We start from the raw sequence: 21457 nt of genomic DNA, 5'->3' as shown, positions 1-21457 counted from the left end.
CCACATCTGCCTATCCCAGGTCCTGGGTAAGGACTCGATAGGTAGACAAAATGCCAAATCTGAACATCTGGCTGACTGTGCGATGATTAATAATAATAATAATAATAATAATAATAATAATAATAATAATAATAATAATAAAGTTGGAAGGGACCTTGGAGGTCATCTGGTTAGCCCCCTGCTCAGGCAGGAAACCCAATACCATTCTGGACAAATGGCTGTCCAGTTTCTTCTTAAAAACTTCCAGTGTTGGAGCATTCACTGCTTCTGGAGGCAAGGAGTTCCACTGGTTAATTATCCTCACTGTCAAGAAATTTCTCCTTAGTTCTAGGTTGCTTCTCTCCTTGATGAATTTCCATCCGTTGCTTCTTGTCCTGCCTTCAGTCGCTTTGGAGAATAGCTTGACTCCCTCTTCTTTGGGGCAGCTCCTGAGATACTGAAACCCTGCTATCATGTCCCCCCTCGTCCTTCTCTTCGTTAAACTAGATCTACCCAATTCCAGCCACCGTTCCTTGTATGTTTTAGCCTCCAGTCCCCTAATCCTCTTTGTTGCTCTTCTCTGCATTCTTTCCAGAGTCTCAACATCTTTTTTTACATCGTGGTGACCAAAACTGGATGCTGTATTCCAAGTGTGGCCTTACCAAGGCCTTGTAAAGTGCAGTTTCTTTTTTTATTTTCAGTTTCTTTTTTTATTTTAACAATATTTTATTGTTTTATAAAGGTAAGGGAAAAAGAGGATTGATATAAGTAGTGGGATTCAGGGTAGGGTTCAGGGATGGGATTGGGATGGGGGTAGGTACAACAAGGGGGTTGCCCCCAATAACATTCCAAGCTTTAGCAAACATACTATCGTCTGGATACAGTTATTCAGTGGGAATAGTTAATCTCTATCTCTATATCTCTTTATAGTATATATAAATAAAAATGTAAATGTTCGTTTGTTCAAAATCTTAAATCTCCGAAAGTTCTTCACTGATTGCTTTGAAATTTTGACACAACGTTGCATTCGAATACGCATGTGTTTTTATATTTTTATATACCTACTATTATATAAATGTCACACCTGCGACAGGTAAAACACATTTTTGAAAAACAGCGCCATCTGTTGGACGTAAAAGCAACACACGCTACGATTTCAGACAATCTCTATATCTGCACAGACAATGGAACAACAAAAAATATTGTATACTCACAAGCATTGTGAAATTAAACATATTACAAACATGCACTTTCTCTTTTCTTTCTTTTCCATTTAACCAGACTGAGCCACAGCAACGCGTGGCTGGGTACAGCTAGTATAATAATAAGTAGCTGTAGTCAACAAAAATAGCAATAATTATAGAGCATGGCAATTAATCAATAAACATCAATCATCTTAAGAAACAGTTTCTTGATGCATTTTGCAAAGTTTTTGAACATAGTTCCCAGTTGTTGTTGTTGTTGTCATTGTTATTATTATGGATCATCGCACAGTCAGCCAGATGTTCAGACTGGATTTGGCATTTTGTTTACCTATCGAGTCCTTACCCTCCCAGGTGTTACCTGAGATAGGCAGATGTGGATGTTTGATGGTATTACAGATATCGCAGTGGAAGCAGTTCCTAGTAAGGCCGCCTTTTGCAATTGACTAATAGCGAATTTGTCAATGCCAATGGTGTTCAAGTGGTGCTCCAGTTGTTTTGGGATTGCATCCAAGGCGCCTATTACTATTGGTACTACCCTTGCTTGCTTTTGCCACAGTCTTTCTATTTGTAGGTCTTTATATTTTGTTATCTTCTCCAGTTCTTTCTCGTCTATTCTGCTGTCTCCAGGCACTGATTATTATTATTATTATGGATCATCGCACAGTCAGCCAGATGTTCAGACTGGATTTGGCATTTTGTCTACCTATCGAGTCCTTACCCAGGACCTGGGATAGGCAGAGGTGGATGTTTGATGGTATTACAGGTATCGTCGCAGGATGGAAGCAGTTCCTAGTAAGGCCGCCCTTTGCAATTGACTAATAGCGAATTTGTCAATGCCAATGGTGTTCAAGTGGTGCTCCAGATGTTTTGGGATTGCACCCAAGGAGCCTATGACTATTGGTACTACCCTTGCTTGCTTTTGCCACAGTCTTTCTATTTCTATTTGTAGGTCTTTGTATTTTGTTATCTTCTCCAGTTCTTTCTCTTCTATTCTGCTGTCTCCAGGCATTGATGATGATGATGATGATGATGATGATTATTATTATTATTATTATTATTATTATACCGTGTGAGGTTACAGCAGTACTGAAAAAAATAACTTATGACCAGTTTTCACACTTACAAACTTTGTGGCATCCCCCAAGGTCACAGGGTCAAAATTCAGGCACTTGGCAACTGACTCGTGTTTATGACGGTTGCTGTGTCCCGGGGTCACGCAATTCCCCTTTGGCGACCTTCCGACAAGCAAAGTCAACAGGGAAGCCGGGTGGCTAACTTAACAACGGCAGCGATTCACTCCAGAACCACAGCAAGGAAGGCGGTAAAACGGGGCAAAACTCACCCACTGTTTTGTTTAGCCACCAAAATGTTGGGCTCGGTTGTGGTCGTTAAGTCGAGGACTGCCAACACTTCTGTAATTCATTCGTGGCTGAATTGTGTCAGGCGAGCAAAAGCCCCGTCTGGATTCACACAACCTTCTTGCTGCATTTTGTGCCCTGTTAATCCGGAGAAATGGAAAGTGGCTACTGTAGGTAGCCACAGTACAAACATGTACACACACACACACACACACACACACACACACACACACACACGGAGGGAGGGAGGGAGGAAGAGAGAGGGAGGGAGAGGGAGAGAGAGGGGGGGAGGAAGAGAGGGAGAGAGAGAGAGGGAGGGAGGGAGGGAGAGGGAGAGAGAGGGAGGGAGGGAGGGAGGAAGAGAGAGGGAGAGGGAGAGAGAGGGGGGGAGGAAGAGAGGGAGAGAGAGAGGGAGGAGGAGGGAGGGAGGAAGAGAGAGGGAGGGAGGGAGGAAGAGAGGGAGAGAGAGGGAGGAGGAGGGAGGGAGGAAGAGAGAGGGAGAGGGAGAGAGAGGGGGGAGGAAGAGAGAGGGAGGGTGGGAGGGAGAGGGAGAGAGCGAGAGGGAGGGAGGGAGGGAGGAAGAGAGGGAGAGGGAGGAGGAGGGAGGGAGGAACGGGGGGGGGGGAGAGAGAGAGAGCTCAAGTTTCGCTCAGACTTCTGGTGATTACAAAGACCTGCCCCGAAATGGTTGGAAACTGGTCAAGGAGAGAAGCAACCTGGAATTAAGGAGAAATTTCCTGACAGTGAGAACAATTAACCAGTGGAACGGCTTGCCACCAGAAGTTGTGGGTGCTCCATCGCTGGAGGTTTTTAAGAAGAGACTGGACCGTTGCTTGTCTGAGATGTTAAATAGGATCTCCTGCTTGAGCAGCGGGCTGGACTAGAAGACCTCCCAGGTCCCTCCCAGCTCTATTTCTAAAAAAATCCGTCTGGCAAAACAACACGGATCGTCGGCTTCCAGCTCCAGCCACAGCCCTCGGGATTTCCTGGTGGTCTCCCGCCCCTGCAGCCTAGCTAGAACGGAAGGCCGGGCCTAAAGGGATCACCGGATCGCGCTGCGCGATCTTAACCGAAATCAAGCGGCGAAAGCATCTCCCGCCACGTGCCGGCCGAGCGCAACAAGTGACGTCAGAGATTCGAACGCGAGCAGCGAAGACTCAACGTTCCATCCTCGCCAGAGTTCATTCACAAAAAAACGCCCTCAGCGGGGCGGGGCGGGGCGGGGGCGGGGCGGCTCCGCCTCTTTCCCCGCCCAGGGGCCGGCTGGTGTTGTATAAGCGGATCCAGCGACCGACTGGCTGGCTGGCTGAAGATCGAGTGTGGATCTCCGGGTGAGTGATCTGGTGCTTTCCCCGCTTGCTGGGCTCCGCTTCGCTGCCTCGTCCGCTGAGTGCCAATGAAGTCCACCCTTGGCCTGCTTTGCAAGGTTGTTGTAGGACAGAAGCTGGACCTCTCTCTTCCCCGCCCTGCAGTGGCGGGGATTGGGGTTTTTTTGCACGGTCAGGGGACGATGGGCTGTGTAGTTCTTTTCCTTCTTTATAGCGGTTTCAATCATCGAGGTTGGAAGGCAGCGTTTCTGAAAGTTGGCAACTTTGAGACTCCTGGACTACGACTCCCAGAATTCCTCAGCCAGCATAGCTGGCTGAGGAATTCTGGGAGTCGTAGTCTACCCATCTTAAAATGGCCAACTTTGAAAAAAACGCTGCTCTAGGGCAAATTCCTGAGGTTTTTGAAGGCCCGCCCCTGTTGGTGCTGCAAATTGCAGCTGCACTGGAGCGGAGCTCGACTTGCCCAACATGGTGGCTGCCACACCCATCATCCCCCGCAGCAGCATGATGGTCTAGCTAGCTAGCAGACCCATGCAGAGAGGCAGCCTGGAGGAACGGTGGCTTTAAACAGCCTGCTGATCTCTTTAGGCCAGTGGTTCTCAACCTTTTTAATGCCGTGACTCCCAACCGGTCGTAGGTTGAGGACTACTCAACCGGTCGTAAGTCGAGGACTACTCAACTGGTGCAGCACCGTTTGCGGAATGGGACTTTTGGCGGGCTCAGCAGGGCAGAGACAGCCTGGACAATTCCTATTGACTTTGGAAAGCCAATAGAATTAGACTCTATTCAAGAGAGTCTATTCTATTGGCTTTCAAAAGCCAATAGAATAAAAGGGAGTAGCACAGCTAAGGAAAAGGGGGGGGAAAATGGCGGACTGCGTTGTTTGGCGACCCCCGTGAAATGGTCGTTTGACCCCAAATGGGGTCCCGACCCACAGGTTGAGAACCACTGCTTTAGGCCTTGCTCCCCGTAGGGATCCCGTTGGAAACTCAGATAGATTTTGGTCTGATCTAGACACGTGTTTTTTTTTGTGCGTCTCAGAACTCAAAAACTCAGAATTACAGAATTGGATGGGACCTTGGAGGTCATTTAGTCCAACCCCCTGCTCAGGCAGGAAACCCTACACCATTTCAGACAAATGGCTGTCCAGTCTCTTCTTAAAAACTTCCAGTGTTGGAGCATTTACTACTTCTGGAGGCAAGGAGTTCCACTGGTTAATTGTTCTAACTGTCAGGAAGTTTCTCCTTAGTTCTAGGTTGCTTCTCTCCTTGATTAATTTCCATCCGTTGCCTCTCCATCAAGGGGTCCCCAGCTGCTTACATTTCATCCTTTTTTTTTTTTTTTTTTTGCAAAGACCGGTTCTTGAACTTGTGGCCATGTCGCCGAAGAGAAGGAAGCTCGGGCCAGTCACGTCCTCACCCGACAGCTTGGAAGAAGGCAGAAAACCGGACTCTGCTGACACGGAGGCCTTGTCCGGAACGAAGAAGTTTAAATCCCAGGAAGATCCTCGCACCCAGAGCTTGGCCAAGACAGTGAAGGAAACCCGCCTGAGCGCAGGGCTTTCCGTCGCAGAGTTCCCGTACAACAAGAAACGGGTCCGGTTGATCTCTCCAGCTCCCGACCTGAAGGAGGGGGCTCAGGGGATCTTGTACTGGATGTCTCGCGAGCAGAGGGTTCAAGGTGAGCTTGCAGATCCCGCTTGGCAAAAACTGCAGGGTGATTGGTCCTGCTCCTGACTGCAGGGCAGGTTGAGGTTGGGTTCGCACAACCGGTTCAACCCCTTTCCTCAATTAAACTCCCTTGTTGGGGTTTGGAGAAGAGATTCAACCCTCAAGAGATGTCAGCTGAATTGATGCCCAGTATCACTGTTTATCATCTTAGCAACTTGAAGACAGGGGGACTTCAACTCCCAGAATCCCCCATCCTGCAGCGCTGGCTAGGGTATTCTGGGAGTTGAAGTCCACCCGTCTTAAAGTTGCTGAGCTTAGCCCAGACAGAGACAAAGTTAAAACTAAGTTCATAGAATTACATTTGCTCCACTCTTAGGCAATGTAATAATAATAATAATAATAATAATAATAATAATAATAATAATAGTACAAAAGGCAGCCTTACTAGGAACTGCTTCCATCCTGCGACGATATCTGTAATACCATCAAACATCCACATCTGCCTATCCCAGGACCTGGGTAAGGACTCGATAGGTAGAGAAAATGCCAAATCCAGTCTGAACATCTGGCTGACTGTGATAATGGCTGACTGTGATAGGTAGAGAAAATGCCAAATCCAGTCTGAACATCTGGCTGACTATGCGATGATCCATAATAATAATAATAATAATAATAATAATAATAATAATGATGTTGGAAGGGACTTTGGAGGTCATCTAGTCCAACCTCCTGCTCAGGCAGGAAACCCGATACCATTTCAGACAAATGGCTGTCCAGTCTCTTCTTAAAAACTTCCAGTGTTGGAGCATTCACTGCTTCTGGAGGCAGGTCGTTCCACTGGTTAATCTTGTCTCCGCTTTCTAACTGAACCTACAACCGGAGATTTCCTGGTGGTCTCCCATCCAAGGACTAACCGGGCCTGATCTGCTGAGACTGTGCCATCCATATTCTTGTCTTGATGCGTGCTCTTGGAGCTGAGACACGCACACAAGAATGCTTTCCTCGCACAAGGGCGGTGGCCATTTTGACTTTTTTTTAACCCTTTCCGGCAGACATGTCTACTCTTTTGCTGGCGTCTCGCAACTGTGACGGTTCTCACTTGTGCCCCTTTCTTGCAGATAATTGGGCCTTCCTTTACGCCCAGCGCCTGGCCTTAAAACAGCGTCTTCCGCTGCACGTCTGCTTCTGCCTGGTGCCCAAGTTCCTGGATGCCACCATCCGCCATTTTGGATTTTTGCTCAGAGGCCTGGAGGAAGTCGCTGAGGTATTGGCGCCGTGGGGGGGGCATTGCGGGCATGGGGAGGGGGAGAGACTTAGCTGCTCTCCCCCCCTCTGTGGATTCAAAGCAAGAAAGCAAGAGAATGGCATAGTTTTTGATTTATGACCGTGACTGCACCCAAGTTTCTGTTGCTAAGTGAGACACTTGTTGAATGAGTTTTGCCCCATTTTACGAACTTGCTTGCCACAGTTGTTAAATAATAATAATATTAATATTATTATTATTAATAATAATAATAAAAAAGTTTGAAGGGACCTTGGAGGTCATCTAGTCCAACCCCCTGCTCAGGCAGGAAACCCTACATATCATAGTGAATCACTATGACAGTTCATGGGCTGCCCCCATTGACTCTGCTAGTTAGAAGGTCTCAAAGGGGGATCACATGACCCTGGGACACTGCAACTGTCATAAGTACATGCCAGCTGCCAAGCCTCCGAATTTTAAACATGTGACCATGGGGATGCTGCCACGGTCGTGTGAAAAAGGACCATACGTCAGGTTGTCCCTTTGAACGGTTACTAAACGAAAAGTTGTAAGTTGAGCACTACCTGTAAAATTGGTGTTTCTTAATCTTGGCAACATGAAAGATGGGTGGACTTCAACTCCCAGAATTCCCAGCCAGGGTTGCCATACAAGCAATCCTTGCTTTATGAGCACAACTGAGTGCAACATCTCCATGCTGGCTGAGGAATTCTGGGAGTTGAAGTCCTCAAGTCACCAGGGGGCCATAGTTCCCCCATGCTGGCTGAGGAATTGTGGGAGTTGAAGTCCACGAGTCATAAAGGGGCCATAGTTCCCTCATGCTGGCTCAGGAATTCTGGGAGTTGAAGTCCACCAGTCATGAGGAGGCCATAGTTCCCCCATGTTGGCTGAGGAATCCTGGGAGTTGAAGTCCACGAGTCATGAAGGGACCACAGTTCCCCCATGCTGGCTGAGGAATTCTGGGAGTTGAAGTCCACGAGTCATGAGGGGGCCATAGTTCCCCCATGCTGACTGAGGAATTCTGGGAGTTGAAGTCCACCAGTCATGAAGGGGCCATAGTTCCTCCATCCAGGCTGAGGAATTCTGGGAGTTGAAGTCCACGAGTCATGAGGGAGCCATAGTTCCCCCGTGCTGGCTGAGGAATTCTGGGAGTTAAAGTCCATGAGTCATAAAAGGACCAAGTTTGAAGACCCCTGCGTTAAGCGAATCACTTAGTTATAAAGAGAATCTCGCTTCCCTCATTGACCTTGCTTGTCAGTAGCCAGGTGGGAAGGTCACATGACCCCGGGACACTGCAACCATCATCAGTACATGCCAGTTTCCGAGCCTCTGAATTTTGGTCACGTGACCTCGGGGATGCTGCAATGGTCACAAATATGAAAAACCAGTCCTAAGTGCCGTGGTCGCTAAACGAATAGCTGGAAATTGAGATCACGAGACCACAGGGACGGGGTGTCGGTCGTAAGGGCGAGTATTTTTACAAGGCCGTCGTAACTTTGAACCATTACGACGCTCAAACGAACAGTCATAAGTCGGCCATTACCTCTACATTCTGCCTGCTCTTGCCCAACCAGAAGCTCTCCAAGTTGTGTTGTGTTGATGGTCAACACTTTGCTGTGTGTTTGTTTTTTTTTCTCAATTTTTCAGGAGTGCCGGATGCTCAACATCCCTTTTCACTTGCTGACCGGTTTCGCCAAAGACAGGGTGCCCCACTTTGTGACCCAGCACGGCATCGGCGGGGTGGTGACGGATTTCTCCCCACTCCGCGTTCCCCTGCAGTGGGTTCGAGATGTCCAGGAACAGCTTCCAAGCGATGTGCCCCTCGCTCAGGTGCCAGGTTGGGGCTGGAATCGCCACGGGGTAGAGGAGAGACCAGTTTTGGGGGGGGGGTCTGAATCAAATCTGACCCCAAATTTAAAAGTCCAGGGAGAGTCCTCCAGGTCATGGTTGTCCCACAGGGGCTTTTAATAATAGTAATAATGATGATGATGATGATGATGGTGATGATGATGATAATGTTAGAAGGGACCTTGGAGGTCATCGAGTCCAACCCCCTGATTTTGCTTGAAGACATTTCACTTCTCCTCCAAGAAGCTTCCTCAGTTCTGACTGAATGGTGGAGGATGGAAGGATTTATACTCCTTGCAGACAGCTGGTCGTTTGCCTTCTTTTATTTATTGATTTATTTGTGTAAAATTTCTATTAATATTATTATTATTATCTCTAGGGCAGAGTTTCCTAACCTGGGGGGAGGACATATTATTATTTTGTTGCTTTGCAGATATGCTGAAAACCTCTGCACCGTAGATTCCTTGTCTGTATAATCACACTTGATCAAATAAAATATTCAATTCAATTCAATAATTCAATTCAATTCAGTGGTATAGGCCAAAGGTAGGCAACCTTGCCCCCTTCATGACTCGTGACTTCAACTCCCAGAATTCCTGAGCCAGCATAGCTCAGCTTGGAAACCTCTCCCTTTCCCCTCAGCGTGGCTGGCACAGGAATTCTGGGAGTTGAAGTCCACCAGTCATGAAGAGGCCATAGTTCCCCCATGCTGGCTCAGGAATTCTGGGAGTTGAAGTCCAGAAGTCATGAAGGGACCATAGTTCCCCCATGCTGGCTCAGGAATTCTGGGAGTTGAAGTCCAGAAGTCATGAAGGGGCCATAGTTCCCCCATGTTGGCTCAGGAATTCTGGGAGTTGAAGTCCGCAAGTCATGAGGGGCCAAGATTGCCTACCCCGGTATAGGTTCTCCTGCTTGAGCCGGGGGTGGACTAGAAGACCTCCAAGGTCCCTTCCAGCTCTTTTCTATTCAACGATATACCTCTCAGAGGTATTCAGTCAAGTGGGTTAAAAATATGGCAGGTTGGTCCAACGGGATCCCTTCTGCCCAATTGGACTATTCCGGGTTTGGCGGAGAACATAAATCTAGCAAAAAAAAAAAAAAAAAAGCAGAAGACACTTCTAATTTTCAACTCACGTCAGAAACAGTGGTTCTCAACCTTTTTAATGCCGCGACCCCCAACGGTCGTAAGTCGAGGACTACTCAACCGGTCGTAAGTCGAGGACTACTCAACTGGTGCAGCACCGTTTGCAGAATGGGACTTTTGGCGGGCTCAGCAGGGCAGAGACAGCCTGGACAATTCCTATTGGCTTTTGAAAGCCAATAGAATTAGACTCCATTCAAGAGAGTCTATTCTATTGGCTTTCAAAAAGCCAATAGAATAAAAGGGAATAGCACAGCTAAGGAAAAGGGGGGGGAAATGGCGGACTGCGTTGTTTGGCGACCCCCGTGAAATGGTCGTTCGACCCCAAATGGGGTCCCGACCCACAGGTTGAGAACCACTGTTGTAGAAGAAACCAAGGTTTTCCTACAATTTTCTTACGCCCTCGGCTTTTGATTGTCAACGCCCTTCTCGCTTTTTTCGTCCCCAGGTGGACGCCCACAATATTGTCCCGTGCTGGGTTGCCTCGGACAAGCAGGAATACGGGGCGAGGACGATTCGCCGGAAGATCCAGGACCGACTGGCTGAGTTCCTGACCGAATTTCCGCCTCTAGTCAAGCACCCTTTCCGTGCTAAGCTTCAGGCAGAGGTGAGGGGGGTGGCTGTGGGGCTGGATCCTAACCTGGGGGGACTTGGAGAGGGGCGGACTTCAACTCCCAGAATTCCTCAGCCAGCATAGCTGGCTGAGGAATTCTGGGAGTTGAAGTCCGCCCCTCTCCAAGTCCCCAAAGTTTCATTGCATCGTACGATAGGTCGCCTTCTAAGATAACCCTCCAGTGGAGTGACACTACAACTCCCATCGTCCTCCGCTTGCCCCCCCCCCCCGATAAGCTAGTCATGATTTCTAGCAATTGAGATCTCGTCCGGGTGAGATTCCTACAAACCTAGAAACATGGGAAATTGATGGTAGACAAAGGCCCAAAGTGGCCCATTGAGTCTGCCCTTGGAGTTTATTTGTTATTTGTTTTCTTGTTAATCTGTTTGTTTGTTTATTATTTTGGAAGGGAGGGAGAGAGGGAGGGAGGGAGGAAGGAAGGAAGGAGAAGGAGGGAGGGAGGAAGGGAGGGAAGAAGGAAGGAAGAAAAAGAAAGAAAGAAAGAAAGAAAGAAAGAAAGAAAGAAAGAAAGAGAGAGAGAGAGAGAAAGGAGAGGGAGGGAGGGAGGAACAAAGAAAGGAAGAAAGGAAGGAGAAGAAGAGAGGGAGGGAGGGAGGAAGGAAGGAGAAGGAGGGAGGGAGGAAGAAGGAAGGAAGGAAGAAAAAGAAAGAAAGAAAGAAAAAGAAAGAAGAGGGAGGGAGGGAGGAACAAAGAAAGGAAGGAGAAGAAGAGAGGGAGGGAGGAAGGGAGGAAGGAAGGAGAGGGAGGAAGGAAGGAAGGAGAGGGAGGGATAGAGAGAGGAAGGAAGGGAGGGAGGTAGGGAGAGAGGAAGAAAGGGAGGGAGGGAGGGAGGAAGGAAGGAGAGGGAGAGAGGAGAGGAAGGGAAGGAAGGAAGGAAGGAAGGAAGGAAGGAAGGAAGGAGAGGGGCAGGAAAAGATGGGGAAGGAGAGGAAGGAGATGTGAAGGAGAAGGAGCGGCACAATCTGGGGATGGAGTCAAAAGAGGAATCAGCGTAGAATCCCTACATAGTCACAAGTAAATTAAGTCCCACCTCTTTTGAGTTCCATTGACCCTTATCTAACACACCAAGCAGGCACCAACCCTTGGTTGAGAAGATTCCCGCGCAGAGGCTTTTAGCAATAAATCCCTTTAATTGAACTTTCCCGTGTGGACCTGGCCTTTAGAGCCCAACAGGAGCGCCAGAGGCCGCCCAAATGTCCTGCTTTCCACGATCTCTTTCCTTGCTGCCAACCGGCATCTTTCCTCTGCCTGAAATCCCGCAGCCCATCAACTGGGAGGCCTGCTACGCCAGCCTGCAGGTGGATCGCTCCGTCAAGGAGGTGGAGTGGGCCAGGCCGGGATCCGCCTCCGGGTTGAAGGTCCTCGAAGGGTTTATAAAAGACAGGCTGAAGTTCTTCGCCTCCGACCGGAACAATCCCAACCGGCCGGCCCTGAGCAACCTTTCGCCCTGGTTCCACTTTGGTAAGTGGGCAGGTGTAGTTAGAACAATTCACCAGTGGAACTACTTGCCACCGGAAGTTGTGCCTTAGCTCCGTCACTGGAGGTTTTGGAGAAGTGACGCTTGTCTGAAGTGGTACAGGCAGTCCTCGGCTTACGACGGTTCGTTTAGGGACCCTTCCAAGTTACAACAGCCCTGAAAATTGTGGCTAATCACCGTTTTTCACAGCATCCTCAGGATCAGACGCTTGGCCACGGACTCCTATTTATGATGGTTGCAGCGTCCTGGGGATCCTGTGATCCCCTTTTGCGACCTCCTGACAAACCAAGTCAAGGGGGAAACCTGATTCGTTTCACAACCGGGTTACTAACTTGTCAATTGCAGTGATTCGCTTAACAACGTGGGCAAGAAAGGTCATAAAAGGGGGCAAAACTCACTTAACAAATGTCTCACAGAAATTTCGGCCGCAATTGTGGTCGTAAGTGGAGGACTGCCTGTATACGGAGAGAGGAATTGGAGCCTTTGGGAAGCCCGGCGGGTGCATCGGTTGGGAGGCTAGGCGGAGGGGAGAGAATTTGAACCCAGAACTGGAAGGCTTCCCCAATCTGATGTTCTATAAATGTACTTTAGATGGCGATTCCGAGAATTCACCAGCCAGCGAAAATGGGTTGGGCAGCGTGGTTGAGCACACTGTAGGAATGGGGTAGTCCTTGATTTACGACCACTTAGTTAGTGACTGAGATTGCAATGACAATTATTGACAACGATCATGACTTACGACTGGTCCTTGCGCTTACGAATTTAAGAATAAATAAAAGCCCGGAGGCTGGTAACCCTAGTCCAGGGTCTTCAAACTTGGCTCTTTTATGACTCATGGACTTCAACTCCCAGAATTCCTGAGCCAGCCACGCTGAGGGGAAAGGGAGAGGTTTCCAATCTGAGCCATGCTGGCTCAGGAATTCTGGGAGTTGAAGTCCACGAGTCATGAAGGAGCCATAGTTCCCTCATGCTGGCTCAGGAATTCTGGGAGTTGAAGTCTACAAGTCATGAAGGGGCCATAGTTTCCCCATGCTGGCTGAGGAATTCTGGGAGTTGACGTCCATGAGCCAAGAAGGGGCCATAGTTCCCCCACACTGGCTGAGGAATTCTGGGATTTGAAGTCCACCAGTCATGAAGGAGCCATAGTTCCCTCATGCTGGCTCAGGAATTCTGGGAGTTGAAGTCCAGAAGTCATGAAAGAGCCATAGTTCCCTCATGCTGGCTCAGGAATTCTGGGAGTTGAAGTCCAGAAGTCATGAAAGAGCCAAGATGGCCTACCCCTGCCCTAGTTGGTAGATGGCTGATCTCTGATATGTCCCTCGTAGGTCAAGTTGCCGTGCAACGAGCCATTTTGGAGGTCCGCAAACATCGCGCCAAGTACAAAGAGTCGGTGGAAGGTTTCATTGAAGAGGCCCTGGTGCGTCGGGAGCTGGCGGACAACTTCTGCTTTTACAACCCAAACTACGACAAGATTGAAGGTAACACAGCCCTCTGTCTTCTGGATCTACGCAACACGGGTAGCCCCAAAGACCTAACCGAAGCAGAAACAGACTGGGGGAAGACCTCTGTTGTGTCCTTAAAGCTGTCGTGCTGTTTGTGGGAGTGCAGCCACTGGGGTGTCAGGTGTGAATAACCCGACCCCCGTGTGTAGAGTTCAAACTGGCTACTTTATTCTTCTTTGCTTGTAATACAGGAATCTTCCCCGACGGGCAGACTTCGTGTGGGAAAGGCTAGAGGAAGTTCAAAAGCATTTGGGGGGGGTGTGTCTGTGTGTGTATGTGTGTGAGAGAGAGAAATAGAGAGAAAGAAAGAGACAGAAAGAAAGAAAGAAAGAAAGAAAGAAAGAAAGAAAGAAAGAAAGAAAGAAAGAAAGAAAGAAAGAAAAAGAGAGAGGAAGAGGAAAGAGAAAGAGAGGGAGAAAGAGAGAAAGGGAGAGGGAGGGAGAGGAAAGAGAGAAAGGGAGAGAGAAAGGGGAAGAAAGAAAGGGAGAGAAAAGAAAGGGAGAGAGAAAGAGAAAGAGGGAGAGAAAGAAAGGGAGGGAGAGGAAAGAGAAAGAGTAAGAGAGAAAGAGGGAGAGGAAAGAGAGAGAGAGATAGAGAGGAAAGAGAAAGAGAGAGAAAGAAAGGGAGAGGGAGAGGAAAGAGAAAGAGAGAGGGAGAGGAAAGAGGGAGAGGGAGAGGAAAGAGAGAAAGAGAGAGAGAAGAAAGAGAGGGAGAGGGAGAGGAAAGAGAGAAAGAGAGAGAGAGAGGAAAGAGAAAGAGAGAGAGAGAGAGAGAGGAGAGGAAGAGAGAAAGAGAGAGGAAAGAGAGAGAGAGAGAGAGAGAGAGAGCTTGTCCTCTTGTGTTTATGTAATGAGTCCAGGCTAATTCCTTGTTTGATCCCTCCTTCCAACTGGGACGGTTGCTCTCCAACATCCTGACAGGTGTATAATCTTTCAAAGGTGCTTATGATTGGGCCAAGACCACACTGAAGCTCCATGCCAAGGACAAGAGGCCCTACCTGTACACCCTGGAGCAGCTAGAAGAGGGGAAGACCCACGACCTCCTGTGGAACGCTGCTCAGGTAACCGGAAGACCAGAGGAAACATGGTTGGGAGCCTTTTACTCGGGCTCTGTGGCGTTCCTTCTCCTGCACACTTGGAAGCCCTACTTTCTGCTGGATCTCTTTATTGTAATACAGGTGGTCTTCGATTTACGAGCACAACTGAGCCCAAAATTTCCGTTGCTAAGCGAGACAGTTGTCAAGCGAGCTTTGCCCCATATGATGCACTCCCTTGCCACGGTTACTAAGTGAATCACTGCAGTTGTTAAGTGAGGAACTCGGCCGTAAAGCAAAACTGGCTTCCCCGTTGACTTTGAATGGTCAGAAGGTCCGCAAAAGGTGATCACGTGACCCGGGCGCACGGCAAGCGTCATCAATACGTGCCCGTTGTGTCCAAATTTTGATCACGTGACCGCAGGGACGCTGCGATTGTTTCTAAGTGTGAAAAAAACGGTCGTCGGTCACTTTTTCGGTGGCGTTTAGTGTCCGTTTGAAAGGTCGCTAAGCAAACGGTTGCAAATTGAGGGACTACCTGAACAAGCTCTGGATCGTTCAGAAGGACTAAGCAGCCAGAGGACTGTTTTGGGGGCATATCTAATTAATTTATGCCCATCTTTGATCTGATACGGGTTGGCAGCTCGTAGCTTAGATGTTTTTAGAAGGCGATAGGAGAACATCTGTAGAGCAAGCTTACAAAGTGAGTTGTAGGGGGGACAACACTGAGACGTTGATGTGATGGCCGGCTTCTCTGGAGATCCCTTTGGGACAATTCAGCCCTAAACAAATCAGATGGACATCAACCTCAAGGAAGATTCTGGAAAAGAAATCAGCCAGGTTGGAATTGCAATCGTGAGGAAAAGAAGCTGATTAGGAGTAGTGTTTTAGAATCAGAATGGAGCTGGAAGGGACCTTGGAGGTCATCTAGTCCCGCCCCCTACTCAAGCAGCAGACCCTATATCATTTCAGACAAGTGACTGTCCAGTCTCTTCTGAAAAACCTCCAGTGATGGAGCACCCACAACTTCTGGTGGCAAGCTGTTCCACTGGTTAATTGTCCTCCCTGTTAGGAAGTTTCTCTTTAGTTCCAGGTTGCTTCTCTCCTGGATTAGTTTCCATCCGTTGCTTCTTGTCCTGCCTTCATGTGCTTTGGAGAATAAGTCAAACCCCCTCCTCTTTGTGGCAGCCCCTCAAATACTGGAACACTGCTATCATTCCCCCCCCCCCAGTCCTTCTAGTAGTTTGTTAAAAATAAGTTGTGGCAAACAAGAGTGGCTGCTTTTTTTGACCAAGTGACTAGATCAATAGACGAAGGGAATGCTGTGGATGGAGCATTGTTGAACTTAAATATTAAGGTGCTCGATAAGTGTACAGCTTCCTTCTTGCTGGGGAATTAAAAAGACCACAGAGAAGAGTAACTGAAGGGCTTGGAGGCTAAATTCTGTGAAGAACGTGAAAGGAACTGGGTATGCTGTCAAAGTTCCGACTGACGAACCCAATCAAGCAAACACCTTTGAGACATTCCGATCTCTTAATGTAAAACTTTATTGAGTACATCATTTTGGCACGTATGAAAGCAAAACCAGCTCAAGCCAAACCCCTATAGTCAAAATATAGAATCCCCCCTCCCATCCTTGAACAGGTCACATTGCCCAGTTTAGGTATAAATATATTGTTATGAGAAAATGTCTCTGAGTCAGGTCAGACACCTGGTGAATCGTCCTTGATTCTCGTGGTCTGTCTTCTTTATCTCTGTAGCCTGCGTTGCATTTTCCCCATTCTCCCAGTCTCTTAAAAACTTCCAGTGTTGGAGCATTCACAACTTCTAGTGGCAAGCTGTTCCACTGGTTTATTGTTCTCTTAGGTTAGTTCTAGGTTGCTCCTCTCCTTGATTAGTTTCCATCCGTTGCTTTTTGTCCTGCCCTCAAGTGCGTTGGAGAATAATTTAAACCCTGATGGGGTTATAGGGCCTATCACTGGGCTTTTCAAACAAAGATGGGTGGCCATTTATCTGGAAGAATCTGAAAGTTCCTGCCCTGGTAGAGAGTTAGCTTAAAAGACCTTGAAGTGGTCCCTCCACCTCAAGGATGCCATGGTTTTACATTGGTTCCCGCGTGACTCTTAGTTTTCTCCAAGGAAATGTGAGGCTCACCGGTTCTTCCCCACCTTCCATCTCAGCTCCAGATGGTTCACGAGGGGAAGATGCACGGCTTCCTGCGGATGTACTGGGCCAAGAAGATCTTGGAGTGGACCAGGTCACCAGAAGAGGCCCTGCAGTTCAGCATCTACCTGAATGACCGCTACGAATTGGACGGCCGAGACCCCAACGGATACGTAGGTGAGTGATGGAGAGGCTGGGAGGTCACCAAAGGAGGTAAAGGACCGTCAGCCTTTGGGTTTCTCTCTGCCCCTGCTAAACAGGACAGTCGTTAAGCGAGGACCCCCTGTACAGCCAAATGACATGCGTAATAGGTGGAGTTTCATAAGTTTTGGGTTTTACTTGGAAGGCCTCTTTTCCTGAGCATCGTGGCGACGGATCGCACAACCTCTGAGCGAGGAATCGGACCGGGAGTTGAGATCTGGGTATCTCTTGGAAATCGACGGTAGTTAGGGCACAGAGGGTGTGTGCATCCATCCGCCAACAGTGTGTGTTACTTAAACTCGGATAGATCTTTCTAGATTAGATTAGATTAGATATTTTAGATTACATTGTGAGTGCATCCATGTCAATAGAATGTATCACTTAAAGCAGCGGTTCTCAACCTGTGGGTCGGGACCCCATTTGGGGTCAAACGACCATTTCATGGGGGTCGCCAAACAAGGCTGTCCGCCATTTTTTCCCCCTTTTCTTTGGCCACGCCCCTGGCACCCGGTGATGTATAAGTGGTTGGGGGTCACCACAACATGGGGAACTGTATTATGGGGTCGCGGCATTAGAAAGGTTGAGAACCACTGACTTAAAGTAAGATACATCTTTCTATATATTATTATATTATATTATATTACATTACATTACATTATATATATTTTAATATTGATCATACTATAATTATATATTATATTATGCTGTTATATATTATACTAATATACTATAGTGATCATACTATATATTAGGTTAGATTAGATATTACATATTTTACTATTGATCATACTATATTAATTATATATTATATTATGCTATATTATATACTATACTATTATATACTATATCGATCATACTGTATTTAGATTAGATTAGATTAGATATATTTTACTATTGATCATACTATATTATATTATGCTGTTATATATACTATTATATACTATGATTATACTATATATATTATATTACATTACGTATTATATATTATGCTATACTATATTAGATATTTTACTATTGATCATACTACATTAATATTATATACTATGCTATATTATATTATATATTATGCTATATTATATATTATACTATTATATACTATATTGATCATACTATATATATATGATATATATGATGATATATCTCGTTCTCTCTCTCTCTCTCTGCTAGGCTGCATGTGGTCAATCTGTGGGATCCACGACCAAGGATGGGCTGAACGGGCCGTCTTTGGCAAAATCCGCTACATGAATTATGCCGGTTGCAAGAGGAAGTTTGATGTTGCCCAGTTTGAGCGCAAATATAGTCCTCAACGCTTCACCCAGTAGCCTTGGTGAAAGGCCACCCTCCACGCTGGCGGACACCTGCTTCTCTCCTTGTAAAGGACAAGAGCAATAAAGACACTCACTGTTGCGGAGGAAAAGTAAGCTTGATCTGCAGGCTAGAAACCACCCAAAGTCTCAATATCTTTTTTATATCGTGGTGACCAAAACTGGATGCAGGATTCCAAGTGTGGCCTTACCAAGGCTTTGTAAAGTGGTATTAACACTTCACCTGATCTTGATTCTCTCCCTCTGTTAATGCAGCCCAGCACTGTGTTGGCCTTTTTTGGCAGCTGCAGCACACGGCTGGCTCACATTTAAGTGAATGTCCATTAGGACTGAGATCCCTCTCACAGTTGCTACTATTGAGCAAGGCACCACCTAGAGTACTATACCTGTGCATTTGGGTTTTCTTGCCTAAATGTCGAGCCTTACTTTTTTCACCGTTGAATTTCATTTTGTTAGATAGTGCCCAGTGTTCGAGTCCTGTCCAGATCCTCCTGTATCTTAAGCCTGTCTTCTGGAGGGTTGGCTATTCCTGCCAGTTTACAAACGGTTGTAAGTCAAGGGCTACATCATTTGGGAGGGACCGGTACAGCGACCAATCCATCAAGCATTTTTCGTGAATTTATTGTGTGAAGCACTCCACCAATATACCAGAGATGCAGCCTGAGTATTATTATTAGTTTTATTACCGATGACATTTCCATGGTTACACTTTACTGGAATAACAGATGGATTCAACCAGGTTCCTCTTAATTTTTACAAAGAGTATTTCACTCAATACAGGTAGGAAACAGGGTTTTTGTGGGGTTTTTTTTGCCAAATGGGCATTAAATCAACAGCACCATTTAGCATCCTAAATCCCCCTTGTGTGCATCTTTTGGTACTTTCTGCTATTTCTAAAGTGAACCCTTCAGAATCCACCCCCTCCTTGCTGGTTTTTGTAAAAACCGAATCAGTGCTTTTTAGAAAAAAATGGCTTTGCTAGCAAAAGGGAAATAAACGTTTTGGAGTCTCCAAAAATCTTCAAATATTTGCTTGAAGCAGCACAGTGGAAGGAACCTGGTTAAAAAAAAAACACGCAGTGTGCATTTGTGTTTTTTTTTCCAAGTGCGTTAAAAAGAAGTGTGCGGGGAGCCAGGTTTTTGAAGGGGGGGGGGAAATAGGAGCAAGGCAAACATAAATATCCTTAATATAAATGTAGTCATCAGGGTGAGATTGGGACTTTCAAGGTTAAAATTATTCGGATTAACGACGCTGAGGTTAAACGCTGAGGTTAAACTGGTGTTCCGCGTAGCTCGGCTGCAAAACTACGAAAAGGGTAAGAGTTCTTCCAGGAAAAAAATGGCTGTGTGCAAATTTAGTTGAAGATTTGATTAGGGGGAAATGAGAGCAGTTAAACCAGAATGGATGTGGAGCAAAGAAGGGATCAAAATCAATTGTTTTTTTTGAGTTTCCCATTTTTTTTTTTCAGAACAGGGGTCTTCAGACTTAGCTCTTTTATCACTTGTGGACTTCAATTCCCAGAATTCCTCAGCCAGCATGCCTGGCTGAGGAATTCTGAGAGTTGAAGTCCAGGAGGTCTTCAAACTTGGCCCTTTTGACTTGTGGACTTCAATTCCCAGAATTCCTCAGCCAGCGTGCCTGGCTGAGGAATTCTGGGAATTGAAGTCCAGGGGTCTTCAAACTTGGCCCTTTTGACTTGTGGACTCCAACTCCCAGAATTCCTCAGCCAGGCACGAAGCTGAAAACACCAGCCTGAAGATGACGGATGGGACTTCGTCGAAACGTCGCCAAGACACTTCCAATTTTACGCGGGAGAAAACCTGAACAACCAAAGACCTACATATATATATTCCTCTCGTTGGAGGAATTGTCCCGTTTGCAACTCAACCGACATTATTCCTCTGACGAGACCTTTCAGACAAACAGGGAGAAGAGAAAAACGACCGTGAGCTTGTGGGTCTGTGTGTTCTCACGCACAGATCCTTTTAAGGAGCTGAGAAAGGAGTTGTTGTTGTTTTTTTAAATCCTTTCAGCCCCGCTCAAATCCAGCTTTCCCATTCTGGTTATTCCACTCCCTTTCCCCACTAACTTTCTCCCAAGATTGGAAAAAGGGACAGGCCTAATAGTTTGTATCCCCCCCCCCCCAATCCTTTTTCCTGGCTCCTTTGCCAAATCGGACAAAACAGGAGCGAGGTTTAGCAAAGAAGAATAAAGAGAATTGGAGGCGAGGATGGGGTGATCCGAAAAAAATATATTAAAAATTTAAAAAGACCAAAAAGGAAAAAAAAAAAAACCAACCCCAACACAGCAACCGATAACGGCCAGTCAAACAGGACAGGAGGCTTTTCCCTTTTAGGAGCGCGGCCGGATCCTGTCGGGGGAATTCGGCCTCCGGAAAAAGCCCATCATCGGCTTCTCTCCGTGGATGGAGCAAAGTCCTGGGTTCTAGACGGGGCGCGCCCCAAATCGTCTCCTGTGCCTTTCGGTAGAAAGAAGCATCCTTCTTCGTTGTGTCTCTGAGTTGGCGCCAGACGTCAGTTCTCGTCCAGGAAGGATTTCCCTTCTCCGGGCTGAGTTGCGAAGTGCTGGCTAGGGAGCGTGTGTGTGGGGGGGGAAGAGAGCATCCAGCTTTGTCCGTCGGTCAGTCCGGTGCTCGAAGGGCGCAGGCCGGACGGCGACCTGCAGGTTCTCGGCCGTCACGTGGCTGCTCCTACCGTGTCCTCCTCCGGCTCATAATCCGAGAGATCGGCTTCCAGACTCTGCTTGGCTAAGAGTTCCCGCCGCGCTTGAAGGCGGGCACATCTGGGGCAAGGTCCCGACTGGAAGCAGCCCTTATGGTAGCAAGCTCTGCACTCTGTGGGGAGGGAGGGGGGGTGGAGAAAAAAAGAAGGAATCAAAGAGGAGCGAAGGAGTCGTGGAGAGCATCAGAGCTTCCAACAGTCCGCCTTTTTTTTTTTGCTCCATTGTGGTTGTTAAGTCAGGGACTACGTGTAAGAGATTTTTTTTTTTTTTTGCTGTTGGGCTAACACAGGGGTAGGCAATTTTGGCTCTTTTATGACTCGTGGACTTCAACTCCCAGAATTCCTGAGCCAGCATGGGGGAACTATGGCCCCTTCATGACTCGTGGACTTCAACTCCCAGAATTCCTAAGCCAGCATGGGGGAACTATGGCCCCTTCATGGCTTGTGGACTTCAACTCCCAGAATTCCTGAGCCAGCATGGGGGAACTATGGCCCCTTCATGACTTATGGACTTCAACTCCCAGAATTCCTGAGCCAGCATGGGGGAACTATGGCCCCTTCATGACTCGTAGACTTCAACTCCCAGAATTC

At 47.3% G+C, this 21457-nt stretch overlaps 2 protein-coding genes across 5 annotated transcripts in view; one reads left to right on the top strand and one right to left on the bottom strand.

Annotated features, from left to right (window-relative positions):
• The first annotated feature begins 3784 nt into the window (after positions 1-3784).
• LOC120320318 (deoxyribodipyrimidine photo-lyase-like) lies at positions 3785-18211 on the top strand. The gene is made up of 10 exons (XM_039369939.1): positions 3785-3873; positions 5225-5550; positions 6659-6804; positions 8449-8631; positions 10239-10397; positions 11687-11885; positions 13227-13379; positions 14342-14463; positions 16617-16776; positions 17968-18211. The coding sequence occupies exons 2-10, from the start codon at positions 5247-5249 to the stop codon at positions 18120-18122; spliced, it is 1581 nt and encodes a 526-aa protein (XP_039225873.1). The 5' UTR covers positions 3785-3873; positions 5225-5246; the 3' UTR covers positions 18123-18211.
• A 1642-nt stretch (positions 18212-19853) lies between these two features.
• The window catches only part of RUBCN (rubicon autophagy regulator), a 55954-nt gene continuing 54350 nt past the window's right edge, over positions 19854-21457 (bottom strand). For 3 of the 4 annotated variants that reach the window (XM_039369931.1, XM_039369932.1, XM_039369934.1), the window contains one exon: positions 19854-20979. In XM_039369931.1, the coding sequence (XP_039225865.1) occupies positions 20822-20979 (158 nt within the window). In that variant the 3' untranslated portion in view covers positions 19854-20821. The remainder of the gene's footprint in view (positions 20980-21457) is intronic. The other variant, XM_039369933.1, reaches the window with a different exon arrangement.

Source organism: Crotalus tigris, unplaced genomic scaffold (genome assembly GCF_016545835.1).
Source record: "Crotalus tigris isolate CLP2741 ecotype Arizona unplaced genomic scaffold, ASM1654583v1 scf7180000021321.634910, whole genome shotgun sequence".
NCBI classification, from domain to species: domain Eukaryota; kingdom Metazoa; phylum Chordata; class Lepidosauria; order Squamata; family Viperidae; genus Crotalus; species Crotalus tigris.
This window is presented reverse-complemented; position numbering and strand designations above follow the sequence as displayed.